The 17,447-nt window shown below is 43.5% G+C and overlaps 1 protein-coding gene across 2 annotated transcripts in view; it reads left to right on the forward strand.

Moving 5' to 3' along the window:
• Nucleotides 1-17,447, forward strand: part of LOC130293310 (zinc finger protein 569-like) — a 66,113-nt gene that overhangs the window by 23,149 nt on the left and 25,517 nt on the right. For both annotated transcript variants that reach the window (XM_056541838.1, XM_056541839.1), the window contains exons 2-4: nt 11,797-11,925; nt 16,361-16,481; nt 16,626-16,739. In XM_056541838.1, coding sequence (XP_056397813.1) covers nt 11,902-11,925; nt 16,361-16,481; nt 16,626-16,739 — 259 coding nt within the window. In that variant the 5' untranslated portion in view covers nt 11,797-11,901. The remainder of the gene's footprint in view (nt 1-11,796; nt 11,926-16,360; nt 16,482-16,625; nt 16,740-17,447) is intronic.

Below are 17,447 nucleotides of genomic sequence, written 5' to 3' on the forward strand. Positions count from 1 at the left end.
CAGAATGATAAGTAAAAGCATTCCAAAGTTATTAATGTTTAAAGTGACAGTGGTCAGATTTTCAAAAAATGCCCAGGTCATGAAGGTGAAAATGGGCTGGGTCATGAAGGGGTTAATAAATCTCCCCCATTAACTCTACAACTCTGCCTGGTAATATGTAGATCTAGACCAGCGTTTCACATGTTGTCCCAGGGTAACATGTACTTTGTTTCGCTGTAATTATACAGAGAAAACATGAATTTCATCCAGGCCATTTGTACATAACCGGTTCCTTTTAAACCTTAGTAACATTTATACGTTTCTTGCTACCAAACCATGGGCGGAAATAGGGACAGTCTCCTTTATCATAGTCAGCTATTTATTTACTCTATAACATACAAATCATAGTTTTCATATTTGTGGCTATGTTTTGGCTGCTCTGCAAATCTCCTAAATTGCTGTAAAAATAGTTTTTACTTTGATTTGCAGAATTGTGGTAAAATGGAACAATGGAAAAACAAGTGTTTTTGTGAAAAAACTGCAAAAAAGCAATGTATGAATCAAGCTTGAGGGGAGATGTGTAACTTTTTGTATGTCCTGATTCCATAGTGTTAGCAGCAGCAGTATACAGATAGAGCTGGTGGGGGGGGGGGGGTAATTACTATTATATATCCTGGTCCCATAGAGATAGCAGCAGCAGTATACAGATAGAGCTGGTGGGGAGGGGTATAACTATTATATATCCTCATCCCATAGAGATAGCAGCTGCAGCAGCAGCATACAGATAGAGCTAGAGGGGATGGGTGTAACTACTATATATCCTGATCACATAGAGATAGCAGCAGTATACAGATAGAGCTAGAGGGGAGGGGTGTAACTACTATATATCCTGATTTACCTGGCTCTCTCCCCTACCAGTTTCCCAAGCGCTTGGCCCTCGCCACTAGTGAGTCCTCTTCACTACTTTTACTTTATGTTCTGTGTGGACAAAAATTGCAGACACTGTGAATGGAACATCAGCGGAAGTAGTGAGGAGGGCTGCGGCGGAGATCGGGTGCTCGGAAATCCAGCAGTGGTGGGGAGTGGGCCAAGTAAGTGTACCACTTTTATTTTCAATGTAGTCTGGGCTATGCAGTTAAAAATGCCCCCTGCCTGACACCCCATTTATTGTGAACATCATTTTACATGCCTAAAGTGTTCCCACCATGCTCTAAGATTAGGGAACAGCTTTCTAAGTGTATGCAAGCAAACCCTGGCAAATACCACCCAAATGGAGGTTAAAACAACACTTTTTTGGCTTCCTTCAGGTAATGGAGGCTATGGATGTGCCGAGGGTATATGGACACTGCCCATGCAAAATAGTCTAAAATATCTTCCTAAGATGTTCCATTTGGCAAAAATGTGCTCTGAGTGGAAAATCGAGATCTTTTATATCTACATTCATTGATAGGTTCAATCCCCTAATTCACCGTACAATTCAAAAATACAATCTCTTCTGCAATTTACCTAATAGATGACAGGAACATTCTCAAAGAAAAGTGAATTAGGTGCTTGTCATTTGGACAAACCTTGCATAGTTCAATAGTAGAAGTGAATATAGAAAGCATTGTAATTTTCTTTATTATACAAAAATGCTTCTTTCTTCTGTTATCAAGCTTCTTCCCTGTCCCTACTCTCCAGTGAGACTTTATTCCACTCTGAATAGCAGCTCAGCTTTGTCCTGTGTCTGCAAGACAAGCCAATACAAATCTATGAAGAAGGGAGCCCCACCCACCAGCTCTGGGAGAACTGTAAGTTAGAGATAAAGCCTGAAGAGCAGAAATATGCTAAAAAAAAAAAACACCATCTAAAAGTTATATAATGGCCAGAAATAGTGCTGTACACACAGGTTAACTATCCTGAAAAGTCACCTGAGATAATAGGAACACTTTAGTGGGGTATTCACATGTACACGTACAGTGTGAATAAGACCCTAAGTGTGGAAGGAAGTCAGGTGTATATGAAAAGAGATATATATATATATATATATATATATATATATATATATATATAGCCTTCTGTGATCTTCAAACATCTATTACACAGGATACAGTAACAGATGACAGTGTTTGAATAAGCGTTGATTTGTCCAGACCTATTAAGTTTCCATCACATCGGGTGCCACAAGTTACAACCCTGTGAAGTGCGTTGCAGGACTCTTCACTCCCCCGCTGGCTGTTCCATCTGACCTTTTTGCTCCATAGACTTATACAGTAAGGGTCAGCTTTGAGTGACAGTTGCGCACTTCACCTGGCTTTAACTTGTGATTGCAGCCGGTCTCGGGGGTGAGACTCTGTACGATCTAAACTTTTGACCTATCTGAACACATGAAAAGTTTATTGAAATGACAGTGATGCTTTGACACCTTTTCAGTGTGACAGATGGGTGAATTGATGCCTTACCATATTAGGCTGCATTCACACCACGTTTTTGCAATACAGTTCCCGTATCAGGTTTTTGCTGAAAAACGGATTCCTCAAAACCGGACTGAACTGTATCAAAACGTGTGTACAAATTTTAACCTGTATACGGTTTGAAAATGATGTCCAGTTGCATCTTTTTTTAAGAAAATTTTTTTTTTTTACTTTTCACTCCATTATGAATACAGTTTCACTTGTTTGACCACTGTGGACAAGACAAAAAAAAGAAATTCAAAAAGAAAAGAATTTCCTCTGTAGCATACAGCAGCTGATTAGTACAGGAAGGATTAAGATTTTTTAATAGAAGTAATTTACAAATCTGTTTAACTTTCTGGCACCAGTTCATTTAAAAAAAAAGTTTTCCACCGGAGTACCCCTTTAAGGGGTTAAAGGAAAGCTCTTGGCTTTCTCCCCCTCTCCCTATGGGAGCTATGACACTGCAAAAAAAAGTGAATACATTATCATTTAACTCTTCCCTAATAAAAAAAGTTTTTTCCCAATTAAAAAAAAAAAAAGTGTAAATAAAAATAAACATATGTGGTATCGCCACGTGCGGAAATGTCCAAATTATAAAAATATATCGTTAATTAAACCGCTCAGTCAATGGCGTATGCGCAAAAAAATTCCAAAGTCCAAAATAGCGTATTTTTGGTCACTTTTTATATCATGAAAAAATTTATAAAAAGTGATCAAAAAGTCCGATCAATACAAAAATGGTACCTATTAAAAACTTCAGATCACGGCGCAAAAAATGAGTCCTCATACCGCCCTGTACGTGGAAAAATAAAGTTATAGGGGTCAGAAGATGACAATTTTTAACGTTTACATTTTCCTGGATGTAGTTATGATTTTTTTTCAGAAGTGCGACAAAATCAAACCTATATAAGTAGGGGATCATTATAACCGTATGGACCTACAGAATAAAGAGAAGGTGTCATTTTTATCGAAAAATTTACTGCGTAGAAACAGAAGCCCCCAAAAGTTACAAAATGGCATTTTTTCTTCAATTTTGTCGCACAATTTTTTTTCCGTTTCGCTGTAGATTTTTGGGTAAAATGACTGATATCACTGCAAAGTACAATTGGTGACGCAAAAAATAAGCCATAATATGGATTTTTAGGTGCAAAATTGAAAGGGTTATGATTTTTAAAAGGTGAGGAGGAAAAAACGAAAGTGCAAAAACTGGAAAACCCTCTGTCCCCAAAGGGTTAAATGGAAGTAATTTACAAATCTGCTTAATTTTCTGGCAAAAAAAAAATAAAAAATTTCCAGGGGAGTACCCCTTTAAAAGTATAGAAAGACCTTTTATGGGCGCCTAGGAAGGTGTTTTTGTGACCTCTGGTTGTAGGGTAACTCAACACAATGGTTATAAACTAAATGCAAGACAGAACCTTGTAATACGGTGTCCCGGTAAGGCGGTGACATTCAGAGGTTAATGTATCTTGTAACATGAATACATTATAAAGTGATTTCACATGTATGAATTTGCCCTTGGGGACTCCCTGCTGTTTGCAGTCTCACAAATGTGAACTTCTGCTTTGTTCTTGCATTTATTGGGGGGGGGGAGAGACCATTGTTGGAATTTTTTGACTGTAGGAATGATTTTATAGCAACACATGCCTCCGCCACGGCTTGGAATACATTTAGCCACAAGGGTTAAACTTGTATTTTTTTTATTTTTGGGAAAGGCCCAAGTCTGTGTGTGCATTGTTCTGTTATGTGGATTTAGTCATGAGAGGGGCTTTAAACACTTCAAAGCAGCTAAGCCTTTAATATCGGGCTGTTAGTGGTGCGTCAGTCAGGTATAATGTTGGGTGGATGTAGACTTAAGGTTCCCATTAAATACTGGTTGTAAAACTTTTATATCGTGCTGAATGAAGCAAAGCATATACCGTATTTTTCGCCATATAGGACGCTCCGGCATATAAAACGCACCTAATTTTATAGGATAAAAATCTAGAAAATAAAGATTCTGAACCAAATACAATGTAAAGTATAGGACAGTGATCTTCAACCTGCGGACCTTCAGATGTTGCAAAACTACAACTCCCAGCATGCCCGGACAGCCGATGGCTGTCCGGGCATGCTGGGAGTTGTAGTTTTGCAACATCTGGAGGTCCGCAGGTTGAAGACCACTGGTATAGGAGGTAGTACTCACGTGTCCCTGCCTCTCCGGACCCGTCACCGCTGCCCTGGATGTCTCCCTCCATCGCTGTCGCCACATCCCCGGGGTGTCCCGGCGCTCCGAAACGTCAGTGATGACGTCGCTACGCGGCGTGCGCGACGACGTGATGACGACGAAGGAGAGCACCGGCCATGCAGGGGATCCCGGCACGGAGCAGACACCGAGGAGGCAGGTAAGGTCCCTCCCGGTGTCCTGTAAGCTGTTCGGGACGCAGCGATTTCACCGTGGTGGTCCCGAACAGCCCCACTGAACAGCCGGGTTAGTGTTATTTTCCCTTCAGACGCGGCGGTCAGCTTTGATCGCCGCCTATGAAGGGTTAATACAGGGCATCGCCGCGATCGGTGATGGTCCTGTATTAGCCGCGGGTCCCGGGCGTTGATGGCCGCAGGGACCGCCACGATAGGTGTGTTTTCGCCTTATAAGACGCACCAACTTTCCCCCCCCCCCCCAGTTTTGGGGAAGAAAAAGTGCGTCTTATACGGCGAAAAATACGGTAATTCAATTCTACGCTACTTGGGTTTGATTCCTTGTATTTATTTTCATGCAAAGTACTGTCCTTTTAGGCAGAATAGAATCGAGTTTTTCTTACTCACATCTTCATTGTTTCCCTTTTTAAAGGATACTCCACCCCTAGAAAATTCCCATAGCAAACATCTCCTGCTCTGGACAGTTCCTAACGTGGACAGAGGTGTCAGCAGAGAGCACTGTGGTCAGACAGAGAGGAAATTTTAAAAAGAAAAGAACTTCATGTGGATTTTACAGCAGCTGATAAGTACTAGAAGGATTAAGATTTTTTAATAGAAGTAATTTACAAATCTGTTTAACTTTCTGGCACCAGTTTATTTAAAATAAAATGTGTTCCAGTGGAGTACCCCCTTTAAAAAAAGGTTTTCTAGCAGAGTACCCCTTAAAGTTGTGAGGTAAAGATGCATCATGTGATGTATGTGAGGGATTTGTTTGCCGTGCGCCACAATTTTGGATGTGTCCAAATTCTGGCTAACATGAGATACATTAAACATGGTAAATACAAGCGCCCCACACACTACTGATAACTCCCTCCCAATGTTTGTGTACAGGCTCCTGTCCAACACCATTATCCATTTTCACTATAGAAAATAATATTTTGCTGCCCCTGTGCATGCTGGTAAGTGAGTGCGGCCCGTTGGGTATGTTGGATTCTGTTGTGTGACCAGTCTGGCACTTTGTCATATTTATCTTTCGGTTCCAATGACAAAACAGTAAAATGAAGTTGATGGCAGAGGTGAACAGAGCCTAATAATTGGTCTCTACCTCCCGAGGCCGTATACAGACCATTATAGTTCTTATATACAGCCCAAAACATTACATTTTACATTTTTTGGGGAGGATGTCTGTCCGGTGCCAGGCATCCGGGATTAAACAAATGTATTTGGTGATTGGATTTCTTGCTTCAGCTCTACTAAACTGCACAGCGAAGGCCGGGTTCACACCACGTTTTTTGCAACACAGTTCCTGTATCAGGTTTTTGATAAAAAAAAAAGAATAACTGATTCCTCAAAACCTGACTAAACTGTATCAAAACGTGTGTACAAATTTTTATCTGTATACGGTTTGAAAAATGATGTCCGGTTGCATCAGTTTTTTTACGAAAAAAAAACGTATACGTTTTGAGCTTTTCACTCCATTATGAATAAAGTTTCACTTGTTCGATTGAAATTCCAAGAAAAAAAACTGGAAAATCAAAAACCGTATGGTGAAAACTAGGGATCGACCAGATAGCCGATAACTTGTACTGGAATATTGGTATAAGTTATCGGCTATTTCTCCACCGAAGCCGAAAAAAGCTAAGTATTGGGTATCTATATTTCTTCACCAGTATATCGTTATGTTGTAGTAAAAAGAATTCTGGAGACATTGGGACAAGCACCTACCTGAGCCCTCAGCATTTCAGAGAACACTAGTATCCTTGCAAAAATATAATGTATCTAGAGGGGTTATCGTGCCTATCCACAGGATATATGAGGAGTATATAATTGGTGGAGGGGGGGGGTACCCTGTACTCCTTTTACCTACAGTCCCATTGGCTGAATATACCGGCTTGACCACAGCTCTAGTCACCTGGGTGGACACAGGACTCCAGTTCTTATGATCAGTGGGGATCCCAGCGGTCGGACTATTAGTTACCTGTGGATAGGTGGGAAGTTATACTTGTTACATAACACCTTTAAAGGTGTACGCCACTGGCCAGCGTTCGGGAGTAATTGTTCCGAACGCTGTTTTCGCGTCACACCCTCGTGACATCACGCCCCCTCAATGCAAGTCTATTGGAGGGGGTGTGATGGCCGTCACGCACCCTCCCATAGACTTGCATTGAGGGGGGCGGGGCGTGATGTCATTAGGGGGTGGGGCTACGACGCCACGAGCTCCCGGCTCCAGTGTTCGGAACAGTTTATTCCAAACACTGAGCAGCGGAGTACCCCTTTTAAGACAATTGCACAATTAAAGGGTTATACCGGCCAAATACATCTTATTCCTTATCCAAAGGAGATAAGACGCCCAGCGGTAACCCCCCCACCATCTCCATGCAGCACCCGCATTCTACATCTGTTTGCAGGACTGGAGCCGTGAAGCCACGCCCCCTCCATTCATGTCTATGGGAGGGGGCGTGACGGCCGTGTGAGCGCAGCCTAACTTGCACTATTTACTGGATGTTTTTATAATCCATCCTATTATGGGGATTGTCTGACGGTCAGTCAAAAATCCAAAATAAACCAGAGCTGTAAAAAGACCTTTATAGGCTTCTTATAAAATATATGTTTTCATTTATTGGTTTTGTTCATTTCTCGCACTTGCAGGAAAAATGCGGTCATATTCGCGTTTTTTTTTTGCCACGATAAAAGGCAATAAAACTGAGTCGGCTGCTGCGCTAGAATTATGACGCTCATTAAGAGTTTATAGTCACAAAAAAAAAAATCAGGCTGAGTACAACCGGCCCTGCGGGGACGTTTCCCTGTATGTATGGCCGTGTCCATTAGTCATAATCTCTATTCACCCGTTAACAACCAGGCCTTTTATGGGGGTTTTCAGGAGTTATAATAGATTCCGTACAGTCTAGATCTGGTGTAAAATAAATAAAATAGGGGGAGTAAGAACGAATCCATAAATTTATTGCATCTTTTGTCCTCCGCTAGAACCGGCCTACGCCGGAAAAGACTCGCTGATTCTGGTGAATGGCTGCATCGTCGAGTGCACAACATTTGTACGCAACAACATTTCAGCAGTTTTAATAAAGTTTTTTTTTTTTTTTTTTCTTTCTGGTTCCAACCTGTACACAATTGTCAAACCCCCTAACGCACGATGACAGCTATAGGGTCGGGAGTCAGGTGATCTTGATAGGGCCTCCCGGCTGGGTACTCTGCTGGCCAGCATTCGGAACTAAATGATCACACTGCGGGGGTCGGCTACGCCCCTCGTCACGGCCATGCCCCCTCAATGCAAGTCTATGGGAGGGGGCGTGACGGCCATCACGCCCCCTCCCATAGACTTGCATTGAGGGGGCGCGGCCGTGACGTCACGAGGGGGCATGGCCGACCCCCGTAGCGCGAAAACAGCGTTTGGAACATTTTAGTTCCGAACGCTGGCCAGTGGAGTACCCCTTTAAATGCTGCTGTCAATGCGAACAGTGGCAGTTAACCCTTTCCCTCCCTATAACACATATTTACCTCATGGGAGGAAATAAGTTAAAGGGGTATTCCAGGAAAAAAAATGTTTTTATATATCAACTGGCTCCAGAAAGTTAAACAGATTTGTAAATTACTTCTATTAAAAAATCCTTTCAGTACTTATGAGCTTCTGAAGTTATGGTTGTTTTTTTTTCTGTCTAAGTGCTCTCTGATGACACCTGTCTCAGGAAACGCCCAGTTTAGAAGCAAATCCCCATAGAAAACCTCTTCCAAACTGGGCGTTTCCCGAGACACGTGTCATCACAGAGGACTTAGACAGAAAAGAACAACCTTAACTTCAGAAGCTCATAAGTACTGAAAGGATTAAGATTTTTTTAATAGAAGTAATTTACTAATCTGTTTAACTTTCTGAAGCCAGTTGATATATATATATAAAAAAAGTTTTTTCCTGGATAACCCCTTTAAAGGAGAACTCCAGCATAGTTATAGGAGAAAAGTAGCTGATTGCGGGGCCGTCCGGCCACTGGGCCCCCGCGACCTCTGGGGCGGCGCCCCCGGTTCTTTCACTGAGAAGCGCGTGTCATGTACTGGTAGATGGAATGTGCTCCATTCATTTCTATGGGAGCGCCGATAATGCCTGGATGTGAAGCAAGTGCAGGAGCTGCGCTCGCTTTATAAAAAGTGAAAAGTTAGCAGCCAGGAATCACCTCAGCAGCTGGGATGATGGCCAGAGGGTCCCAACCTGCCTTCATGCCGTCCGATCAGTGCTCCTGTTATACAGACACCCTATGGAATAGCATTTAATAGTGTATGCAATGAAAGGACTGCATGTAATAGAACCCTCTCTGGGGACTAAAATATAGTGGAAATAATTTAAGAAGTGTAAGGGTGGGTTCACACCACGTTTTTGCAATACAGTTTTTTTTCCAGGTTTTTGATAAAAAAAAACCGGATTCCTCAAAACCTGACTAAACTGTATCAAAACGTGTTTATAAAGATTTATCTGTATACGGTTTGAAAAAACCGCATATGTTTTGAACTTTTCACTCCATTATGAATAAAGTTTCACTTGTTTGATTGAAATTCCAAGAAAAAAACTGTGCAAAGTCAAAAAACGTACGGTAAAAACTGGATGGAACCGTACACACATAAAGTTCTGTACGGTTCCCATTGACTTCCATGTTAAGAAAAAACGTGTGGTGTGAAAAACGGAGACAACCGTATGCAATATGGTGCATACGGTTTTGAATGGAAAGTCTATGGGCACGGTTTTCTGTACAGTTGCATACGTTTTTTGTTTTTTTTAAAAAACCGTATCCGAAAACTGTATAGAAAATCGTGGTGTGAACCCACCCTAAGTATGCTCTTTCCCTAATAAATGTTCGAATTATCCCCCCTTTCCTACTTTTCTAATAAAGTAATAAAAAAAAGACCATTTGGTATAAAGAAAAAACAAAACCTTAATGTTAGTAAAACCGCGTCCATTCCTGCATGATATCTGCGGCATCCAGGCTACTGTTAGACGCTCTTCTGCCTGGAATTCTTTGGACCCCATTTATTAAAAATAGTCTGTCTGCAACTCCTTTTTTGCAAAATAATTTTTCAGATTTTTATTTTCATTGTCTTTTTGGGTAAAAAGTTTTTTTTCTAGCCGCAGGAGTCAGGCCGGCACTTCAGTGAGGAGGGTCGGGTAACCGGCCTCGCCCTATTGTTTTGTTGAAAAAACAAACTACTTTATAGTGTAAGAAGAAAATAGAGCGGGAGCCTCGGAGGATTATGTTACTGACATGTTTGTACCCCTTATAATATCTGTCATCTTTCTGCGTGTTGTATGTTTTGCTTTAGACAAATTTACTTAATTTCCTTTTTGTTTTCATCTCATTTTAGACGACTGTCTGGGAAACTTAACTCAAAGTCACTTGTCATATTCATTTCAGTGTGGAACAGTCCCCTGTAGTGTGGATGTGTCCTTCGCTGAGTGCACAGCACATATATGGGGAAATATCGTAGAAAGGCACGGAGCTCACCACTATTGGCTACTTGGGCTATAAAGCAAACACTTTACTTTGATCAAGAGTCTCAGACAACATGAGGTTGTGGGCCGATTCCCGTTCACAGACATCCAAAAAAGTAAAGAAAATCCTCCAAGTTGAAACCCTTAACCCCTTCCCGATCCATGACATACATGTTTGTCAGACCGGGAAGGTTTTCCTGACCTATGACGTACACGTCATGCAGATACTAATAGCCAGCCATCTTGCCTCGGGACCTAGGGGGGTTTCGTCCCCCTTCATCGAGATCGCTACTATCAGCTAGTCAGATCTGAGTAGGCGATGGCAGCGTTTCACAATGAAAATCCTGAGCAGAGCGGTTTGTGTGTCCCCATCACGGGGATCGGGACATACACATACTGCTCTGCTAAGTGTCTCCAGTGTCCTGTCCCCCTTCCCTGATGTCCCTTACCGGCCCCTGCATGCTTTACTTCCGGGTGAAGAGAGTGCAGAAATTATTATTATTATTATTTTTTGAAAATGAGCTGTTTAATTGGGGTTAAAGGGATACTCCGCCCCTAGACATCTTATCCCTTATAAAAGGATAGGGGATACGTTTCTGATCATGGGGGTCCAACCACTGTGACCCCCACTATATGCATGGTATCCAGGCTCTTCCATGCATGGAGCTGTGTCGACCCCCGCACGAAGCCAAGGCCCACATGCCCCTTCCAAGCATCTCTATGGGAGAGCCAGAGATACAGCGAAACTTCGGCTCTCCCATGGAGATACATGAAAGAGACGTGTTGACCACTGCTTCTTGCAGAGGTCGAAAGTCTCCTTGCACGGAGAAGAGAGTGCTGGGCGCCCGGCAGGAGATCGTGGGGGGGGTTAGACACTTATCCTGCAGATAGGGGATAAGTTGTCTTACACTGCAGTACTCCTTTAAACCGCTTTATTTAGAAATCTTTGCAAAATAGTAAACAGAAAAGGTATAAAACACACAACGGGAACGCTGCAAAAAAGCCATTACAACTAGGTTCCATAGCTGCAATACCACACACAACCCAAGGACAGGTGTGGTGCTGTTTTTTGGAAGAAATCGTCACTGAATAAAAAACATTTTTTACCCTTCCTGATCTGCACGTTTGCCGTTCTGATGGTACCTGTAGTACTTACTCATCTTTCCTTTTCCAGTGTAGTTAAAGAGGTACTCCGCTTCTCAGTGTTTGGAACAAACTGTTCCAAACACTGGAGCCGGCGCCGGGAGCTTGTGACGTCATAGCCCCGCCCCCTCAGTGAGAGTCTATGGGAGGGAGCGCGATAGCCGTCACGCCCCCTCCCATAGACTTGCATTGAGGGGGCGGGGCTATGATGTCACAAGCTCCAGCGTTCAGAACAGCTTGTTCCAAACGCTGAGCAGCGGAGTACCCCTTCAAGGACATAACCACCTGTATTGGGGTCATGTATCTGGGTGACAAAGTTGACAAACCCTAAAAAGTCTTCAATTTTACTTTCAGGCTTCGCTAAAAGTTGTTCATTGCCGGATGTGGCTCTGACCTTCACACGCTCGCAGTTCTCCTTTCACCTCTTTTTGCTGTTAAGACGAAGAAACGGGTACAGACATGGCCGGCCATGTATCCCCTACGGTAAATTTGTCATTTCATTTTATTTTATTATAGTATGTTTTCTGTAAGGCATGTACGGTGGATCACTTGGTACAAGGTTTACTTATTTGTTGATTAAATGATGGTGAATTGATTTTAATTTTGGATAGGGAAGCGAATATACTCAGATTTTAATTACATACCATGTGGTTGGTGAATGCGAAGCAGAGATTAAAAAAATAATAATTGAGCATAATGTTTCTTACAGTTTAAGGGTACGTTCATACGTTCAGTATCTGCCGCATATTGTTGTGTAACCAAAGAACACCCCAAAACAGGGAATAGGTTACAGAGACCAGTTTATTTATATAGAATTACTCCAAAAGTGCTATAGTAGCTCCTTTATTACATACAAACACAAGACAAAAAAATGGATCTCCCTTCAAAAAATATAAACAAATATGTTTCATCAGTTAAAATGCCTCTCTCATTAAAACAAATTTTTGCTATTGCACTCCTTTATGGTAAATAAAAAATCTTTCTAATGTACTTTGTTAAAAAAAATGTTTTTAAGTTTTCTATGTTTTATTTGTGTTTAAAAAAGCTGCCACTAGGTGTCTCCCTACTTGTCAAGAGCACATTTCCCCCACATCTCTTGCACAGACTTTGGACTCCTGCTGGCCTGGCAGATGTCCAAAATCAGGAAATGCAGTCTGGAGTGCTGAGGGTGTGTGTGCAGCCTTAGCCAATCATAGCTCATCTCACACTGAACTGCTCTGGGCTGTGTGTAGCAGAGTGAGGGAGGAAGTTCTCCCCTGTATGGCTTCAGATGATGTCACGCCTGCTGGGGAACGCCCCTTCCCAGACTGAGCAGAAAATACAAAGCAATATCAAGGTAGAAAACAAAAGAATAAAGGCAGGGGGTGGTTTATCATGATGGGAGCAGTGAACTGGGAGGATTATAACATTTAAAGCGAAACTGTCATGAGATTTTAGCCCTCCAGACTACTACAATGTTGTCACAGATGTCCATAACGTGAGTGTAACCATACCTTTATGGGTTTATCTCCTTCTTTTATCTATATATATATAAAACTCAACGTGTGTGTATCTGTGTGTATGTTCCAGCATCACATCCAAACGGCTAAAGATATTAACATGAAACTTGGCCACATGTTACTTATATGTCAACAACAAACATAGGATAGGTGATTTAACCCTTACTCACCCCCATTTGCCAGGATCGGGGTTTATGTTTAAAGTCCCATACAAGTCAATGGGAAATATGTTACTGCATAACTTCCAAACAGCTGGAGATATTTCGATACTACTTGGTCACATGTTACTTATATGTCCACTTAAAATATAGGATAGTTCATTTAACCCTTAACTACCCCCATTTGTGAGGGTCTGGGTTTTTGTTTAAAGTCCCATGCAAATCAATAGGAAATGTATGTTCCCACATAACTTCCGTACGGCTGGAGATATTTCAATACCTGGTACACATATTACAGGTCGGGATAGGAGGACGGGATAGGAGGTCAGGGATAGGAGGACAGGGATAGGAGGACAGGGATAGGAGGACAGGGATAGGAGGACAGGGAAAGGAGGACAGGGAAAGGAGGACAGGGATAGGAGGACAGGGATAGGAGGACAGGGATAGGAGGACAGGGATAGGAGGACAGGGATAGGAGGACAGGGATAGGAGGACGGGATAGGAGGACGGGATATGGGGTTGGGATATGACAACAATATATGAGGACGTGATATGAAGTCAAAAGCTTCCTCCTTTTGTTTATTTTCCTCCCCAACAAGGATTAGGAAGGAAAAACCGGGCAACGCCGGGAACTCAGCTAGTAACTTATAAAATACATTTATCTGGCACAGTCGGATAGGCGTGGCTTCGGGTTCGCAAAGCCCCGCCGCCGCCACGCCTATCCTCTCCTTTCAGCACTGGGATCACTGTGTAGTAAGACACAGTGCATGCACATGCACTCCTCCTGATGTGCGTGCGCCACCGCCCTGCATTGACAGAGCGAGCGCTGGCTCCCGCTGCCTATGCGCTCACTGCGCAGGTGCAGTACTAGAGGAAGGGAGGGGCGCATGCGCTGTGGATGCGCTGTGTCTTACTACACAGTGATCCCAGTGCTGAAAGGAGAGAATAGGTGTGGCGGCAGCAGGGCTTTGCGAACCCGAAGCCACGCCTATCCAACTGTGCCTGACCGCTGGATGAATGTATTTTATAATCTTATAAAAGAAGGAGATAAACCCATAAAGGTATGGTTACACTCACGTTATGGACATCTGTAACAACATTGTAGTAGTCCGGAGGGCTAAAATCTCATGACCGTTGCGCTTTAACAAGATCATGACAGGTACTCTTTTAAAATACCAAAACATATTAAAAAAGGAGGAATACATACATCACACACAGACAACATATCCGGGACCTGCATTGTCTGTAAATACCTGACTAGATGATGACAAAAATAATTCATTGTATTAATAACAATGAATTATTATCTATATAATGAGCATATAAAACCGCATCGCATAGAGTACATCACATAGCAAATGCTAAAGACCTAAGGCACTGACTATAAGGTACCATGAGATATAATAGTTACATGAACACAGTAATTATGTCATATTGACCACAAAAATGGAATTATGATAAAAACAGAGACCGGGGTAACAATAAGAAAAGAACACATGTAAAAATATGCAGCAGCTCCTGTACGTGTGAACGTGCCCTAAAGCGCTGTTTAGATCTGCTGTATTTGTTTGCTGATCTATCGCTTCTTAGCACAGTTAAAGAAAAACTAACATAAGGTTGTTAGGATAAATTTTGATCAAAGCGTACAAGCCTACCCACCCTGCTCCCACCCTGGGACATTTTTCTGGATCCATAGGTAAGTGGATGCCAAAGGAACCTGATGGACCTCATTGACTTAAATATGGGTCTATATGATTTCTATAATCCCTACTAGGATGAGACAACCCCTTCTGTCTCTGGGTTCCCACAGTGGGAGAAATTATGTCACACCACGCCCCCTCCATTCCTGTTTATGGGAGGGTACATGCCCCTTCCCCTAGACATGAATGGAGAGGGCATGGTGTGACATCACCAAACAACAAAATAACCCTGGGGGGGGGGGGGGGGGGGGGTTAAACACCCTCTAAATTACATGTGCTTCCAATATAGTAAAACGTAACTTTTAATGCTCTTATATAAATGTAACAAAAAGGTGAGAAACACAGCCAATGGCTGTCCGGGCATGCTGGGTGTTGTAGTTTTGCAACATCTGGAGGTCCGCAGGTTGCAGACCACTGTCCTATACTTTACATTGCACGGATCCCTCAACATGCGATGGTTTCAACAAACGATGGTCCGTTTGGAACGGATTACCATCGTATGTTGAGGGACCACTGTTTTTGTAGCACATGTAATTTAGAGGGTATTTAACCCCCCAGGGTTTATTTTGTTGTTTGGTTTATTACCTCTACATGTGCTATTTGGCCAAGTAGAGTAGCATGGTGTGACATTACGTCTCCTGCCGCAGGAACCCAGCGTTCTAAACATACTTTTTAGAATGCCAGGTGCTGCGCGGAGATAGCACCGGGAGGTCCCAGCAGCGGGACCCCTGTGATAGGACATCTTATACCCTATCCTTTGAACAGGGGATAAGATGTCTAGGGGCAGAGTACTCCTTAAAGGGGTACTCCACTGCTCAGCATTTGGAACAAACTGTTCCAAACGCTGGAGTTGGCACCGGGAGCTCATGACGTGATAGCCCCGCTCCTCATGATGTCACGCCCCGCCCCCTCAATGCAAGTCTATAAGAGGGGGCGTGCAAAGACTTGCATTGAGGGGGCGGGGTGGGGTGTGACATCATGAGGGGCGTGGCATCATGACAGGGGTTTCTGGAAAGTGTATGGGAATCAGCTCTCCACTGGAAGGAATGTTTTTTGCAGTACTGTTTTTTTTTCTTTCTTTGCTGTAGACCTAAAAACTGCTGAAAAAAAAATCTAAATTCAAAAATATAAAGAAAAATAAAAAAGTGTCAAATTTTCTGCGGTTTCTTGCAGCTCAAAATGAACCTCAAAAAACGTGTAAATGTAGACTGAGTGTTGTTATGAGGCATTAAAGGGGTACTCCGCTGCTTAGTGTTTGGAACAAACTGTCCCGAACGCTGGAGCCGGCGACGGGAGCTCGTGACGTCATAGCCCCGCCCCCTTATGTCACGTCCCGCCCCCTCAATTTTTGCATTGAGGGGGCAGGACGTGAGGTCATGAGGGGGCAGAGCAATGACGTCACGAGCTCCTGGCTCCAGCATTCGAAACAGTTTGTTCCAGACGCTGAGCAGCGGAGTACCCCTTTAATCTGAACGTGTGTCAGGTCTGTTATGTTTGTGTCCTGATCATACAATAGAAATGGTTCACAATATCTGAATGTTCTCTCTATTCTGACTTGTAGGTGATATTCAGAGATGTTGCTGTTTATTTTTCGGAGAAGGAGTGGGATCTCCTTGAAGGGTGGCAGAAAGACCTGTACACGGGTGTTATTAAAGAAATTCACGGCATCCTGATCTCTCTCGGTACTGTATTATTTTAGGTCCTATGAAATAAGGCGCTTGGGAACTATTTGTTCTTTTCAGTGATTTTGTGACTTGAACGATCACAGGAAGTATTATAACTTGCCCCATGGATGAATTCAGCAATAGGCTTTTCCCATCTTTTAGGCTTTGTCATCCTAAATCCCAACAACTTCCTAAGAATACAGCCAGAAGAGGAGCCTTGTCGGAAAAGTCGCCAAGTCGTAGGAAGAAATGAAAACTTGAATATTGTTGGTTCTGGTGAGTCTTATTGGGATAAGGGATACTAAAGGGTTACTCTGGTACTTAACAACTTACCCCTATCAGCAGGGAAGGGTAGGGTCACGTGTAATGGATCCGTAGCGTATATCATGCTGCGGATCTGCCAGTGACCCGACCCATTTTGTGCCTCCAGCTGTTGCCACCCCCCCCTTCCTCTGCCTCGCCCGCCCCTGGCCTGCTCGCAGTGGTAATCCGCATGTGCAGTGTACTCAGACATCGCGGCTGCTCCGTGATGTCAGAGTGGACTCGGCGACTTGCAGGCCCCCAGTGTGGCTGCTCGAAGCGCCGAATTGCCGCTGCAAGCAGGCCGCGGGCGAGGCGGGGAAAGGGTGGTGGCAACAGCTGGAGGCACAAAATGGGTCGGGTCACCGGCGGATCTGCAGCGTAAAATACACTGCGGGCTCGTTACGTGCGACCCTATCTGAAAGTGGATAAATGTCTGACCGCGGGAGGTCTGATTGCTGGGACCCCCTATGATCTCCTTCCCAACACCCCGGCTCTCTTCATGCACAGAGCGACCCGAACCGTTAATGAGTGCTGGATCTCCATCTCTCCCATAGAGATGCAGGGAGGGGGCGAGTAGGCCACCACTTTGTACGGTGGTCGACACAGCTCTGTGCACGAGGAGAGCCGAGGTGCCGGGCAGGAGAACGCGGGGGGTTCCCAGTGGTCAGATCTCCCGTGATC

The sequence above is a fragment of the Hyla sarda genome, chromosome 10 (assembly GCF_029499605.1).
Source record: "Hyla sarda isolate aHylSar1 chromosome 10, aHylSar1.hap1, whole genome shotgun sequence".
NCBI classification, from domain to species: Eukaryota; Metazoa; Chordata; class Amphibia; order Anura; family Hylidae; genus Hyla; species Hyla sarda.